The sequence below is a fragment of the Ursus maritimus genome, unplaced genomic scaffold, assembly GCF_017311325.1.
Source record: "Ursus maritimus isolate PB19 unplaced genomic scaffold, ASM1731132v1 scaffold_1, whole genome shotgun sequence".
In the NCBI taxonomy this organism is placed as follows: domain Eukaryota; kingdom Metazoa; phylum Chordata; class Mammalia; order Carnivora; family Ursidae; genus Ursus; species Ursus maritimus.
Genome location: NW_024423343.1, coordinates 1,426,053 through 1,439,952, shown reverse-complemented (window position 1 = coordinate 1,439,952; position 13,900 = coordinate 1,426,053). Strand labels below are relative to the sequence as shown.

Genomic DNA, 13,900 nt, shown 5'->3' with positions numbered 1-13,900 from the left:
GTTTACAGATGAGTCGTGTCTCGGCTGGCTGGTGGCCGAGTCTGCTCTCACTGAGGCGGAGGGGAAGGCCTGGGCCCTGCATCCCCCAGGGGCACTCCGCCCAGCAGCCCATGCACTGGGCGTGCCTGCGGCCTCTGGATGGGCCCAGCTGGCCTGTGAGGCGGGTGGGGCTGGGCTGGGGAGGAGGCAGCGGGTGTGGACAGGCTTGGAGGGCCAGGTAGGAGTGGGCACTGTCCCGGTACAGGAGCAGAGGAAGCAGCCCAAGAGAGCCAGCTGGCACCAGTCACGTCCTCCTCCCTGTCCGTGCCGGGCCTTACCCCCCCTGATGCCTGGAGACACCCCGAGGAGCTGCCAGGTGCAGCCGTTTGCTCCTAACGTGGGAGGAGGCGTCCCTTCAGGCCCCTGGGCCCCTAACCAGTTGGACGCAGTGGGCCCTGATCTCAGCCAGGCCTCTCTCCCACCACCTCCTGCTTCTCCAACTCACCAGTGCCATGTTGTCACTGTCACCCGGGGTGTCCAGCTAACGCGCCACCCGTCCAAAGGATGGCAGGGGGCTGTGGCACAGGCCCCTTCACAAAGGGCAGGATGCCTCAAGAAGGCAGGGCTGGCCTTTCCGTGGCGGAGGCAGGGTCAGAAGCTGGTGCTGCTGTGTGAGTGGCCCTCGCTGTGACCCTGTGACCGGGTCTCTGGGGTCCAGTGGAGGACGGAGGAGGGCCTCCAGGATCTGCAGCCTCTGCAGATGGAAAGGCAGCCTGGAGTAGGCAGCCAGCCACCAGCTAAGCTGGGCTTCCGGAACACGGCAGGGGCAGAGGGGCACAGGCCATGGCCGCTATGCTGGAAGAGACGGAGCGTGTGCCCCAGCACGTGCACCCTCCTGGACAGCAGCCCCCGGTCTGTGCCAGCGTCGTCATTGCTTCATATCGCTCCTTCCCCTGACCTTGCCCCCAAGGCATCCTCAGTGGCTGCCTGGTTCCCCTCGGCGGCGCCGCCTCCTGGCCCAGTGACCTCCAGAAATAGCTTGCGTTCTCCAGGCTTCAGTGCCCTCGCAGAAAATGGGTCCGGGCTCTGGCCACACTCAGTGTGCCCCATGTCTGGGCTCCGGCTTTCTGCTTTGCCCTAGAGGCCTTGGCCTCGCCCGGCCTATGGGGTGGGTACCAGCTTGGCTCGTCCTTATGAGGAGGGGAGGGACAGAACGCAGACCTGTGCCCCCTCCACCCCGCAGAGGGACTCCCCGTGCATCAGCGACCTCCAGCCTCTGCCTCTTTTCATGTCTGGCATTGCCCCCGCCCACATACCCCCATTGCAGGATGTACCGGACCGAGCTGGGGCTGCAGACCACAGAGCCCCACAGGCTCTGGGCGGTCCCACGGCTGCCTCACCCCTCTACTTTGTTGACCGGTACTGACTGGAGCCCCGCCCTGGCCCAGGCTTGTGGCTCCAGGACCCCAGAAGCAGCGGCCAGCCACGCCAAGGGAGTCCCAGCGGCCAGGCCCCAGGGGAGTCCTGGTTCTGTGCACCTGCCAATGGGGGACTGTGTAGTGTAAAGGGCTTCCCTCCTGCGTCCGGTGGCCCCGGCTGACCCCGACGGGCAGGTCTGGGTGTATGCCACTGAGAACAGCACCTTCTCAGCCTTCCCTGCAGGAGGAGTCCGAGACCGGAGCCATCACACGCTCTGCTAGCGTGGCTCAGCGGACGGCTGGGCCCACGGAGGAGCTCCGGTCTCTCAGTCAGACCGTGCCTCTGGCTGCCAGACAGTGTGGCTTTCCACAACCCTTAGTGTGACTTCCTGCAAGAATAAGCCCCACCCCGCTGGCAGCTGTCGCTGTCGCTGCCTCTGACCTAAAGGAGGCGGCTGACCCAGGCAGCCCAGGGCCTGGCAGGGGTGTGCTCGGCAAATACGTGCTGGGGAAGTCAAAGTGGACAGGCGTGCGGGTGAAGCTGGTTGGGAGCGGTCTGCTACGGGTGGGCCTGCAAGACGGGCAGTGGGGGAGGAGAGAGCCGAGGTGGGGTGTTCCAGGTGAGGGTGAGTGGATGGGAGAGCATGGACCACAAAACTGTGTGTGTGTGTGTGTGTGAGAGAGAGAGAGAGAGAGAGAGAAGGGGGGGAGGGAGGAATGTCAGTGCAAGAGGAACACACCTTTAGAATCTCTAGAAGTAAGAACGAGTTTGATTTGAGCCCCAATTAGGACAGCTGCCCAGGAAGTGTGCCCTCACGGGGAGGAAAGGGCTCCAGAGAGTGAACAGTTTTACAGGGCTATATACTGTCTACATCTTGTAAAAGCTCAAAAGAGTATAGATTAGCACATAGGCAGGAGTCAGGAGTTTGCTGTCAAGGAACGCAGGGAGTAGGAGCGTCGATTCGTGTCTCAAGGACAAGACGGTTTTCCTTTCAGACACTTACTCACAAGCAGGTGTACGACGAGTGCACGGTGGGCCGCAAATCGGGCTTTTGGTTTGAACCAAAGCCTGATTTCTTTCTAAGTCTAAAAAGAAATCTAAAATGGCTTCCTGTGTATATCAGGCCTTTAGAGTTTTTCTCTGATCACAAAGCAGAGAAGATTCTGGAAAAAGAGCCTTGAACTCCAGATTTTTAAAGTGAGCAAGTAGCAAGTAAAAAATCAAGCTTTGCTCTATGGCTCCTTAATGCGTGGCTCTAACCCTACCCTAACACAGCCCTAACCCTGCCCACCCCCTGACCTCCCCTCACTCCAGCCAGGCACCCAACCCCAGCCGTGGAGGGGCCCACTATCCTCCCTCTCCCCCGCTCCCATCACCCTCACACCAGACTGTCCCCCTCCTCCCCACCTCTGTGGCCCTCCTGCCCTCCGTAGCCCACCCATGTCTGAGGGTCAGCTCAAGTCCCTCACTGCTCCTTCCCCGGCCTCTGGTCTGGTGCGGGCTGCATCCTAAACTTCGTGCTGGGACGAGCCCGTGCTGAGCATTCCAGTTCTCTCCTCTGTGCGCTCCCAGCACCCCTGAGCCAGTCCCTGCCCCCCCGGGACTTCGTTTCCCCCCTGTGCAGTGCAGGTTTGGAGCTGGTGGTGTGGAGGCTGCTGCCCAGGTGGGTGGTGGAGGCAGCCCAGCCCCCCAGTTCTGAGGAGGCCTCAGCTCTCCAGGCCAGAGCAGATGGCCCCAAGGTCCGAGTCCCCCACGGAATGGGTTTCATCCGCCGGGTGTTGGGAGGTGGCCGAGGCTCTTTTCCCACTCTGACTTGGTGCTTTCTACTCCCAGCCTTGCCCCACTGCTCCTGGTGCCCCCGCACCACGCGCAGGTGGGACTCTTGCCTCGTCCGCTGCCCCGTCCTCCTGCCCCGTCTGCAGGCCGTCTGACTCTTGTCTCGTGTAACCATGGGGCAAATGGAACACTGAGAGGCCTTTGCCTCTCTTTGGTCTCTGGACTATGCTATGACACTTGGTTGTGACTTGCAGTTTGGCTCGGCACCCTAATCGGCCGCGGGCACCAGCAGCTCAACAGGATCCAAATAAAGTCCCCGCCCTCCCCTGACTGACGTGTGGTCAAGTCTCTTAAGTGGCAGGTTTCTCCTTCATCTCTTTCTCTTCCCTCTTGCTTTGGATGCCCAGCCCTGTGGAGGGGCCCACAGACCGGAGTTTGCTGCTTGCGCCCCTGGGGTGTCGCGGACCCCGTTCCGTGCCTTCTGGCTCTTGTCCCCGGAGTGAGCTCCAGGGGCTTAACCAAGTTCAGGTGTGACTTGCTTGTTTGTGGCCGGCCACTTCACGAAGGACTGGTTGTTTGTTAAGTAAAATTGCAAAGTCACGGATTTAAGCACTTTCTTGTGTTCCAGTTCACGGAAGCGGTTCTCCTATCACATTCAGGCATCTCGTGTTTGGCCAGTGGGCGTGAACTCACGTTAACTTCTGAATCCTTTAAACATTGACCAAGAGTCTTGATCTGCTTTGTTCCCTAGGATGAAAAACGATCCCAGGCCTATTCTGTAGTTTCCTGACCCAGCCCTACAAACGCCCACTGCCTTCATGCGCCCCTCTTTCTCCTCAAGAGAAATGGTATCTAGAGACCAAAATCTGGGCGCTTGGGGTTCTTGTTTTTAGGTCTTGTCAGTGGACAGAACTAAGATACGAACTTTTCTTTTTAAGATATGACAGAGTACGAGTACTTACTGATACTATTCACCCAAATTCGCATCTGCATGCTTTTCACTGGGCCTTATTGAAAATACGTCTGCATCTCCTTTATCCCACACCACAAACTTCAACAATGCCCAGCATAATGATTCATTTGCTGTATCCCACAGCACAATAATTCCAAAATAACAATAGCAACACTACCATCAATAGCATGATTACTGAAACAGTTTAAGACACACTTATGTACCATAAAAATCCTTGGGTTATGCAGATGTACAGATGAAACTCTGTTTTAACATTATTTGGAAAATGATTACAGAAATGAAACATTTTTGACATTCATTTCACACTCAGGCTATGTAGATACGTAGTCAAATACTGATTTTAAAAATCACTTGGAAGACTTTGCTAGGATTATGCTGTCAGGTGCTAATGCAAGTTAATTGGTTTTATCTTGCTTTTAAGTTTAAAAATTTTCCTTTAAAAATGTAATTTAATTTAACTTAGTAATTACATAAATATTTACATGGCTCTAAAGCCGAATCTACAAATCAAGATATAATAGTTTCTATTCCAGCCTCCCTTCACCTCCTTCCCGCCTGCTCCCTGTAGGTAATAATTTAATTTAAAACAAATTTAATGGCTTATCCCTCCGTTTGTAAAGATAGAAGTTGCTGGCGTGCTATAAATAATTACACATTAATGCTTTTCCCCCTAGCGATCTATCCTGGAGAAAACTATTAGTAGTATATAGAATACTTCTCCTTCCTTTTTACAACCCCCGTGCCCCGTGGAGTGGACAAGCATCTCACACACGCAGGGCCCTGGACAGACGTCTGAGTGGTTTCCAGGCTGCGCTACTCTACCGCCCGGCAGGGAAAAGCCTCTCCAGTGTCCTCTTCCTCACTTTGCTGTTCTGTCTCTGGCAAGATTCCTGGAAGTGGGATTACTGGGCCAAAGGGCAAGGCATCTCTAATTTTGTGGGATTTCCAGGTCCCCTCTACTGGGGTTTGGATCATGTTAAATACCAACAGATGATATCCGAGGATGTTTCCCCCATAGATGGCTGTCAGGCGCTGGGATTCAGCTCATCTGACCGGGACAAATCGTGCCATAGCGTACTTTTAATGCCAAGTTCTCATTTTATGAAGATGCTGAGCATCTTTTTAGGTCTCCAGTGAACCGTCTCCATCTCATGGTTCCTCTTCTGTGAATCTGTTCGTATCTCTATCCGTTGGCTTCTTGCCCAACCTCTAAAGGATGTGGTCCTGGGGAGGGACAAGGGGAAGCACACAGGACTAGCCGGGAATGCTCAGCAGTGTTCTCCAGGGGAAGCTGAGGACCCCGGCCTGGGCATCTGGGGTGCTGGTAGCGCAAGCCTCCTCTTGGGGCCACCGCAGACAGACTGGCTCAGAGGAGCCCAGGCAGGAGGCCAGCTGTTTTTGGAGCGGGGCGTGGGGGGGTGGGGGACAGGGGAAACCCCTTCCCTCCTGAAGACACGTGCCCCTTTCCAGGCAGATAACCCTTCTCGGGCTCCATCCCCAGCCTGAAAGTTAGGGGTGAGCTGCTGCTCTCTGCCCACCGCATTCCCAGCCTGGGGGCCCCGGCCGTGGGAGTCTTATCAGGCTCTTGCGCAGCTCAGTGCCTGGAAGAGGAGCCCTCCTAGGGAGGTGGGCGCGGTGAGGGGGGACGGCTCCCCAGGCGGGCTCCAGGACCGCTGTCTCTGCTGCCCCCGGGGACCAAGACAGGGTGGCGCTCGAGGGCAGCATCCCCAGGCGTGAGAGCAGGCATGGGACCTGGCGTGAGGCCAGCAGCCAGCCTTGCAGTCAGAGAGCTCCCCGGGCAGAGAAAGGGGAAGGTCTGTCAGAGCAAGGGAGCAATTCAGGGGCAGCAAAAGCGGAAAGCAGCTGGGAGGAACCTGCGGCTGGAGCGGCACCCCACCACCCACCCCCAACCACCACTGCCTGTCAGGGTCCCAGAGAGGCTCCAGGGAGCAGCAGAGGCCAGGGCACAGCCCCTTGAGGAGCCAGCCCAGGAAGAGGGGAGCAGCAGTTGTTCAGGGGTGAGTGAGCCATCCTGTGGCCGCTGGGGACCCTGGGGTCAGCCGTGGGCCAGCACCTGCTCCCCGGAGCAGCGGCCCACCATGCTGGATGAGGGTGCGGTGTGTGGGGTGTGGCAGCCCGCAGATGGGGACAAATCTGTCATCTGCAGGTGTCCAGATGCCCCGAGGCATCTTCCAGCTGGGGGCAAAAGACGCAGCTGAGCACAAGCAGAGGGGGTGGGAGGTGTGGGGGAGGATGGCTGCCCCGAGCCCTGGTCCCTGACTGTCCAAGGACAGAGGCTGGAGGAGGCTGCGCCCTGCTGCTCCTGAAGGGGATGGGGTAGGCATGAGGAGGCACTGAAAAGGGCGGTGCCCAGGGTGCTCCCACGCTAAGCCTGTGTGTGTCTGCGAGGCTGGAGGGTGGGAGGACAGGACAGCAGCCCCCCATGCACCCCTCCGATCCCTCTATTCCCATGCTGCCCACCCCTGTGACATGACCTAGGATGCCATAAGTGGGAGCAGCCAAGGTCAGCAAGACCTCAGGGCCCCCTCAGGACCCCTCAGAAAGCCCTCAGGACTTGGGTACCCCTCAGAACCCTCTCAGGACCTGGGAACCCCTCAGGACCTTCTCAGGACCCCCTCAGAACCTGGGGACCCCTCAGGCCTTCAGGACCTCCTCAGGACCCTCAGAAGCCCCTCAGGATGCCCTCAGGACCACCTCAGGACCTTGGAACCCCTTAGGACCCCCTCAGGATGCCCTCAGGACCCCCTCAGTACCTGGGGACCCCTCAGGACCCCTCAGGACCCCAGGACCACCTCAAGACCCCGTCAGTACCTGGGGAACCCTCAGGACCCCAGGACCACCTCAGGAACTGGGGACCCCTCAGGCTCTCAGGACCCCTTCAGGACCTGGGGACCCCTCAGGCCCTCAGGACCCCCTCAGGATGCCCTCAGGACCCCCTCAAGATGCCCTTAGGACTCCAGGACCCCTCAGGACCCTCAGACCCCAGGACCACCTCAGGACCTAGGGATCCCTCAGGCCCCCTCAGGACCTCCTTCGGATCCCCTCAGGATGCCCTCAGGACCCCAGGACCCCCTCAGGACCTCAGGACCCCTCAGGACCCCTCAAAATCCCTCAGGACCTCAGGACCCCCTCAAGGCCCCTACAGGACCCTTCAGGACCCCTTCAGGACTCCCTCAAGATGCCCTCATGTCCCTAAGTTCTCCAGTGTCCCTTGTCCTGTGGTGGCTTCTCCCTTCTGGCAAAGCCCCCTCCTCACCTTTTTTGGGCCAATCTCTGTCTGTAAAGGACTGTGGACGTGGTATCTGAGCGCCTGGCTTGACCAGATCCTCTGTCCAGTGCTGCGGGGTCCCAGGCAGCCCAGCAGAGCCTTCCTGGGTACAGGGTGAAGCTGGAAGAAGGGGCTCCAGGGGGAAGATTTCCGAGGGGGTGCTGAGGGGAAGCACAGAGAGCAAGGCCGGGAGCACTGGATGGCCAGAGCCAGGGCTGCCCACCCCAGGACTCCGGGGCTCCGGAGTGTTGTCCTAGACCCGCCGCCTCCGTGTCGGGTCCTGGCGTGTGCTGCTCTCATGTCACAGATAGCATGAGAGGTCCAGAGGTCAGGGAGTGTCAGAGCTGAACAAACGACCGCAAGGCTCTTCCTGCCCCACAGATGTGCGTGCCAGCTTCCGGAAACAGGGCGGCCATCCTCCAGCGCCCCCTCAGAGGCTGTGCTCCACGAGCCTGGGCCTATCCTTGGCCTTCCCTGCACCCCAGCCATTTCCTGGGGTACAGGGTAGATGCCAGAGGGGAGAGGGCCAAGGGGACAGGAAGGTGTGACCTTCCCTCCCTCCGGGAAGTTGGGCTGGGTCTGAACGCTACGGGAAGACCCCAGGGCCAGGGGGTAGTGGGAGAGAAGAAGCCCTCCTTATGGGGGGCAGTGCCTGGGATTGACCTAGGGACAGGCTGGCAGGGGTCAGGTTTGGGAAGGAGTTCCAGAGTGTTTCCATGTGAGGGGGCCTCATTTTCCTGTGTGTGGGAAGGACACTAGCCTCCCAAGAGTGAGAAGGAGCTCGCGTGTCAAGAGGAGGCTGGACAGGGGTGAAAGGGTCTGTGAGGAAGAGCAGGAGGGGGTGGCCACCCACGGACCCCAGGCAAGGCCACCCTGCTGAGGAGTGGAGGGGTCCTCAGGGGATGGATGGCAGGTGGGATTGCCCCCCTTGACCCCTCCCCCTTGACATTCCCCATCCCTCTCTCACGCCCCCCTCACCACCCCCACCCCTGCCATCATCCTCATCTGGCTTTTGGCCAGACCAGTGACAGGGAGGGTGGAGTTTCCCAGACCCGGTTTCTGGGAAGAGGGGAACAGAAAGTGTCCATGGTGGTGGTGGCCACAGAAGTTTGGTCCTCTTTCTGCTCCAGTCTGCACATAGTCTAGACTGTGGCTGAGCCCAGGTTCCAGAGGCCTCGCTAGTTCCATCCACCAGGTGCCTGGGGCAGGGCTGGGGCCAGGGTGGGGCAAAGGAGGCCCTGGCGTCCGCCAGAGCATCTCACCCGGTCATGAGGATGAACCGAGCTCCGATGCCGTCTTTGACTGGCGGCCACTTGGGCAGCGCTCGGGGCTCCGCTCTGGCTCCCCCCCACCTGGGGAAAGGGCCCTGTCTCAGAGCAGACGTCCAGCCGCCCTCCCCGCCTGCTGCGCGCTTCAGGCTGTGGGAGGGAAGCTGCTTCCCTCCTGCTCCTCCTCCAGGCTAGCTTGTTCCTTCCCTGCCCCGCTGGCACCCTTCCACCTTCAGGAAAACCCTCCCCATCTCCACCTCCTCCCTCCTTCCAGGCCCAGTTCAAGTGCCGCCTCCTCCAAGAAGCCTCCGGTCCTAGCCTGCCCTCTGCGAACCCCCAGGAGTCGGGAGTCGATGGGAGCGCATGCCTCCCTCTGTGCGCACCCACCTGGGTAGTCTGCCTCGTTATGCCGTGTCCAGCACGGTGCCCAGGCGGGGGCCCCAAGGGTGGGGGCGAAGAGGGAGCAGACTAGAGAGTAGAGTGAGGTCAGAGTGGACGTACATTTTAGCTTGGGGAGCCGACCCTGGGTGGGTCAAGGCTGCACTGCCCAGTGTCCTCAGGGCCCTCTGCCCTCTTCCTAGGCACTGTGTTTCCTCATTTGACCCAGATGGGTGGGAGCATTGTTCTCACCACAGGAGGGGAGCTGGGGGAGGGCTGGAGTGGCCAGAGTCTGGACGTTTCCTGGGCCGGCCCCTGGGCCACATCCAGCAGCCTCGTGGAGTGACTCAGCCTCCCCCGCTCATTTCCCTAGAAGGCTCAGCTCCACGGGGCAGTGATGTGTATTTTGTCATCAGCGGAGTAGCCCTGTGTCCTCCAACCCCAACGAGAGGGGCGGAGGACCAGGAGGAAGAGGTGAGAAGGATCCTCCGCACACGGGCGGCCACGTGGGCTCTGCAGGTGCGAAGCAGGAGAGGGCGCAGGGAGTCCAGCAGGGGGTGGCGGCGGGAAAGCAGGCCTGCTGAGCGCAGAGCGCAGGCTGGGGGAGGCTCGCAGGGGCTCCAGTGGGGGCCGCGCAAGGCCTGCTTTGCAGAGGCTTGTGACGGGGGTCTGCGGCTGCCCAGCCGCAACAGGACGGACCTGGTCTGAAACCTGGAGCCTGCCCTGTGTGGCCGTGGGGATGCCGTGGGCCTTGAGGGAGAGGCCCCAGCCCCCCGCATGCTCCCCTCAGGGCCGCTGCCAACTGGCTAGCAGCTTCACGAGGCCTTCCTGTGTGCCCCGCACGGACGTGGCTGAGAGCGGTGGTCCCAACCGTGAGCAAGAGCGAAGTACACAGAAAGCTACTTTAATTCATGAGAAATTCTATCAGGGAAACCAGACCGAGTGGGGTGCTAGAAACAGGTGGGGACGCCAGAGACGGACAGAGAGGCAGGGAGAGAAGGGGGAGCCACGCTGGGTGGGGAGCCCCTCTGGGACTCCTGTCAGGCTGGGGCCTGGAAGGATGTGCCTGGGGCTGCTGTGGTGGGGAAGGGTGGGCAGGGGACCTCTGGGCAGGGGGCCCTGGTGGTGGGATGTGGGGGGTGGGGCCCAGCCACTTCCTCCTCTGGGCTTCAGTTTCTACCCCTAAATGGGCAGGGGTGGTGGGAGCTCTCCCTTGCCCCTTGAAGCCTGTGCAGGGAGAGATGCTGGGGTGGACAGCGGGGCCCATGCGGAGGTGTCAGGGTCCCTGCTCACAAGTGCATGGAGCTAAGTGGGGGGAGGGCCAGAAGGCCTGGAGGAGCAGGGGGTGGGGCAGGGGGAGTATGGGTCTGGAGATCCCGCTTCTAAGGAGGTGGGCCTGAGGAGGGCCAGCTGGGGGAGGGGAGGGAGGAGCACAGTGGCAGGAAGTCACCTGTCTGGGGAAGTCTCCACATGTTGGTGGGTGACCAGTGGGGAGGGGGGTGCCTGCACACGTGGCCTCCCTGCCAGGATGCTGGCCCTGGAGCAGGGGACACCACCCCGCAGCCACTGGGGGCCCAGCCGGGCCGTCCCCTCACTCTCCGGAGCTGGTAGGTGGGGAGGAATGGTGTGGTCTTGCCCTCTGGGGCTGTTTCTAGGGTGCTCCCTCTCACCAAACATGCTGGTTCTCCGTCTAGGAAGGCGGTGCTGGCTCCCACTTCCTCTCCCAGAAATGGGCCCAGGCAGCCCTGAGCTGGCACAGGGGGCAGACCCCGGCACCCCCACTCTGCGTTGTCTGCCAGGCCTACCCCCTGCCTGCCTTGAGCGGGGTGTAGAGGGGCAGGCCAGCCCCACGTTCCCCTCAGACACCTGCACAGGTGTGCGGGCGGCAGACAGCTCAGCTGGGAAAACTGAGGCTGATTTCCATCAGTACGAGCCCTGGAGCCAGGGGGCTCAGAGGGGGTGAGAGGGCGATGGGGGCTCAGAGGGGGTGAGGGTGTTAAGGGGATCTCAGAGGGTGTGATGGAGGGGCTCAGGGGGCTGAGAGGGTGATGGGAGGTCTCAGGAGGTGTGAGCATGATGGTGGGGTCTCAGGGGGGTGAGGATATGATGGAGGGTCTCAGAAGGGGTGAGCGTGTTGGGGTCTGGAACCTCAGGGGAGCATCCTGATGGAGGAGCTCTGTGGGGAGGATGATCTGGAACGGAGCACCTGTTCCCTGAGTGTGGGGGGCATCCAGCATGGGCAGCAAATGCAGAGTAACTCCGGTATCGTCCAGGGCCCGGACTCCCATCTCGTCTGAGACTCTGAAACCCATTTTGTGGGCCGTGACCAGAATTTGAGAAACCAGAATACAAAGTGTCTGAGGGCCGTGTTCCTGCTCTGGGGACCTGTCCTGTGACACTTCCATCTCACTCACATGCAGCCACCCTGGATCCTGCAGGATTTGTTGGGTGGGGTCTCGGCTCTGGAGGCCTCTACAGCGCTTGGGCATCCGGGGTCCACAGCCCGCTCTCTGCCCGACTTCCCGCTCCAGGGGTCTGTGTGCTGCACAGAAAGCAGGGAAGGCTGGCGCAGTCCGCGGGGCGCTGTCCTCCCGAATGCGACCACGGGCTTCTTTCAGGTCATTGCAAAGGTCCTTCAGCGCAGAGTTGAGGGCACCTTTCCACGTGGTGGGGAAGCTGACTGATCTCAGCATCTGGAAGGAAGTCGTGCTCTGAGGTGTTGCTACCCCTCCCCACCAGCCTCCCCTTCGGGAAACTCAGAGCCTCCGGCTACTGAGCGCTCCCTGGGCGGCCGTGGAGCCCTAGCCATCAGGGCGGTGGCCACAGAGTGGCCATTGGAGGTGACAGGCCTGGCATCTGAGCAGGAGACCCGCTGAGGTCGCTGTCCTGGACACAGATCCCCGTGCCAGGGCCAGACACAGGCAGGGGCATGTGCTGACCCCCACGGCTTCTGGGGGCCCCAAGCCATTTGGGCTGGACCCTGGGGCGGGACTGCTGAGCTTTTACGGTGAGGCCCCCAGGGCTAGGCGAGGCTTCACAATCACAGTGTATGCCCTCAACACCCTGCAAAGTTTGCATCCTCTCCCGGGGCCACACGGAGGCTAGCGTGCAAGTCACACTCCCAGGTGTGTGTGACCGGACCCCCAGCCCACGGCCGCCAGCACTGCTGACCACGGCAGAAGAGACCGGCCCTGGACCCAGCGCAGGTGGGGAGAGCGGGGACCCGCAGCACCGAAGGACCTGGATTCCGCACAATCACGTGTGTCCCGGCCGCTTCTGAGGATTCGGGGCTGCCGGGGGACCTCGACAGAGTCCGCCCGGCAGGTCACCGTGTTTCTGGGTGGGCTGCGGTGGTGAGGGCGGGGCAGGCAAGAAGGGAGGATCCCCGTGGTTGGTTCTGGTGGGTTCTGGGGGGTCGGTGGAGCCTGGCTGGCTTGTGGTCTGAGGGGCCTCAGAACCTGGGTGTCACAGAACAGAGAGAAAAGCAGAATCCTTTAAAAAAAAAAAAAAAAAGAAAGTGCATCATTAGTGCTGTGCGGGGCCCTCGCACGCAGTGGAAGTTTCATAAACCTCTAATTGCTGGCAAGTGTGCCGTTCTAAAGTTCAAAAGAGTTGAAATGGAATAATTTGGCAGAATATTTCTGTTTCCGGCTGAAATCTATGCTCCCGCTTCCCTAATGGGCTGCGGCCTGGAGGTCCCTGGGGGCCTGCAGCAGAGGAAACGAGCTGCCTTCCCCCCAGCCAGCCCCAAGCACTAATGCACCTAATGGTTCTGGGTATTTCTTCCCTTTCTGTGGGGGGAGGAGGCAGGGGAGCAGAACCCTCCCAGGAACCCTCCCTTCCACACCACTCCTAGAGGGCAGGGAGCCTGCAGAGGGCCTGGTGCTCCTGGGGGGAGGTCGGCCTCTCCCACCCTGCCCACCCCCCCAGCCAGGGGAAACAAGGTGGGGGGCGTGGTGGGTGTGTTTCCTGTGCCACACAGGGCACACAGGCCACCAATGCAGGTGCCCCATGATCCCACGTGTGTGACACCAGTGCCCGCTTATGCTGGGGAGCCTGAGGCTCACCCAGCTCAGGGTGAATCCAGAGTCCAATCCCTGGATCAAGGGCCGTGCTGTGGGTGTCAAACCCCTGACCAAGTCCACCCTGACTCCTGGGCCGTGTCCTGGAGCGTGTCGGAGGAGTGAGGGGACTGCATGGCTGGTGGAGGGTGAGGCCTTATGGTGGCCTTCATGGTGATGGGGGCAGACACCCAGGGCCACCCGGAGGCCTGCTCTGAACTGCTGGTCTGGGCCCGAAGGGGCAGGGCTGCCCTCAAGGCTCTGACCACAGAGGGCGCAAGGGACCCTTCCAAGTGGGACCCCAGGCCAGAGGACTGGGGTAGGCGGGCACTCGGAGGGAGGGTGCTGCCTGGGGCATCCTGGCCACTGGGCCTCAGGGAGAGGATGGGGGGACACCAGAGTTTTGGGCTTGCCTGGGGAGCCGTCCTGAGCCGCAGCCCCTGCCGCCTGGCCCTCTGCCGACAGGAGTGGCCGGGGGGAGATGACCGACTACCTTGCTGAAGTGTGGGTGGGGGTCATAGGTCAGCACCTCCTGCGGCCAGATATGAGGAGGGTAGAGGGGCCCCCCTCAGCTTTGCGGGGGCCCTGGGGGTCTGAGTGCTGGCACCGCTGGCCACCGGCCAGTGGACGGTGAGCTCCTCCCGCCCTCCTTTCTGCGCAGCAGCAGACAAGTCCCAGGCCAGGAGGGCTCGGGAGGGGGGAAGGGGATCTCGTTCCATCCCTGGGTCACCTCGCGGTGTGACCTTGCCCCCCCCCC

General features: G+C 60.9%; 1 protein-coding gene and 1 long non-coding RNA gene across 7 annotated transcripts in view; one reads left to right on the top strand and one right to left on the bottom strand.

Moving 5' to 3' along the window:
- Nucleotides 1–4,313: 4,313 nt before the first annotated feature.
- LOC103662605 lies at nt 4,314–7,871 on the bottom strand. Its single transcript, XR_568485.2, has 2 exons — nt 7,425–7,871; nt 4,314–5,371 (listed from the first exon to the last, which is right to left on the bottom strand). It is a non-coding gene; the product is annotated as an uncharacterized LOC103662605 (long non-coding RNA).
- Nucleotides 5,974–13,900, top strand: part of GPR35 (G protein-coupled receptor 35) — a 9,470-nt gene continuing 1,543 nt past the window's right edge. Inside the window, exons 1-4 of one of the 6 annotated variants that reach the window (XM_040638259.1) lie at nt 5,974–6,165; nt 8,979–9,095; nt 9,459–9,601; nt 9,873–10,042. In XM_040638259.1, coding sequence (XP_040494193.1) covers nt 9,068–9,095; nt 9,459–9,601; nt 9,873–10,042 — 341 coding nt within the window. In that variant the 5' untranslated portion in view covers nt 5,974–6,165; nt 8,979–9,067. Of the gene's footprint in view, nt 6,166–8,978; nt 9,096–9,455; nt 9,602–9,872; nt 10,043–13,900 lie in introns of those variants that run through there. The other 5 variants (XM_040638267.1, XM_040638252.1, XM_040638283.1 and 2 more) reach the window with 5 other exon arrangements.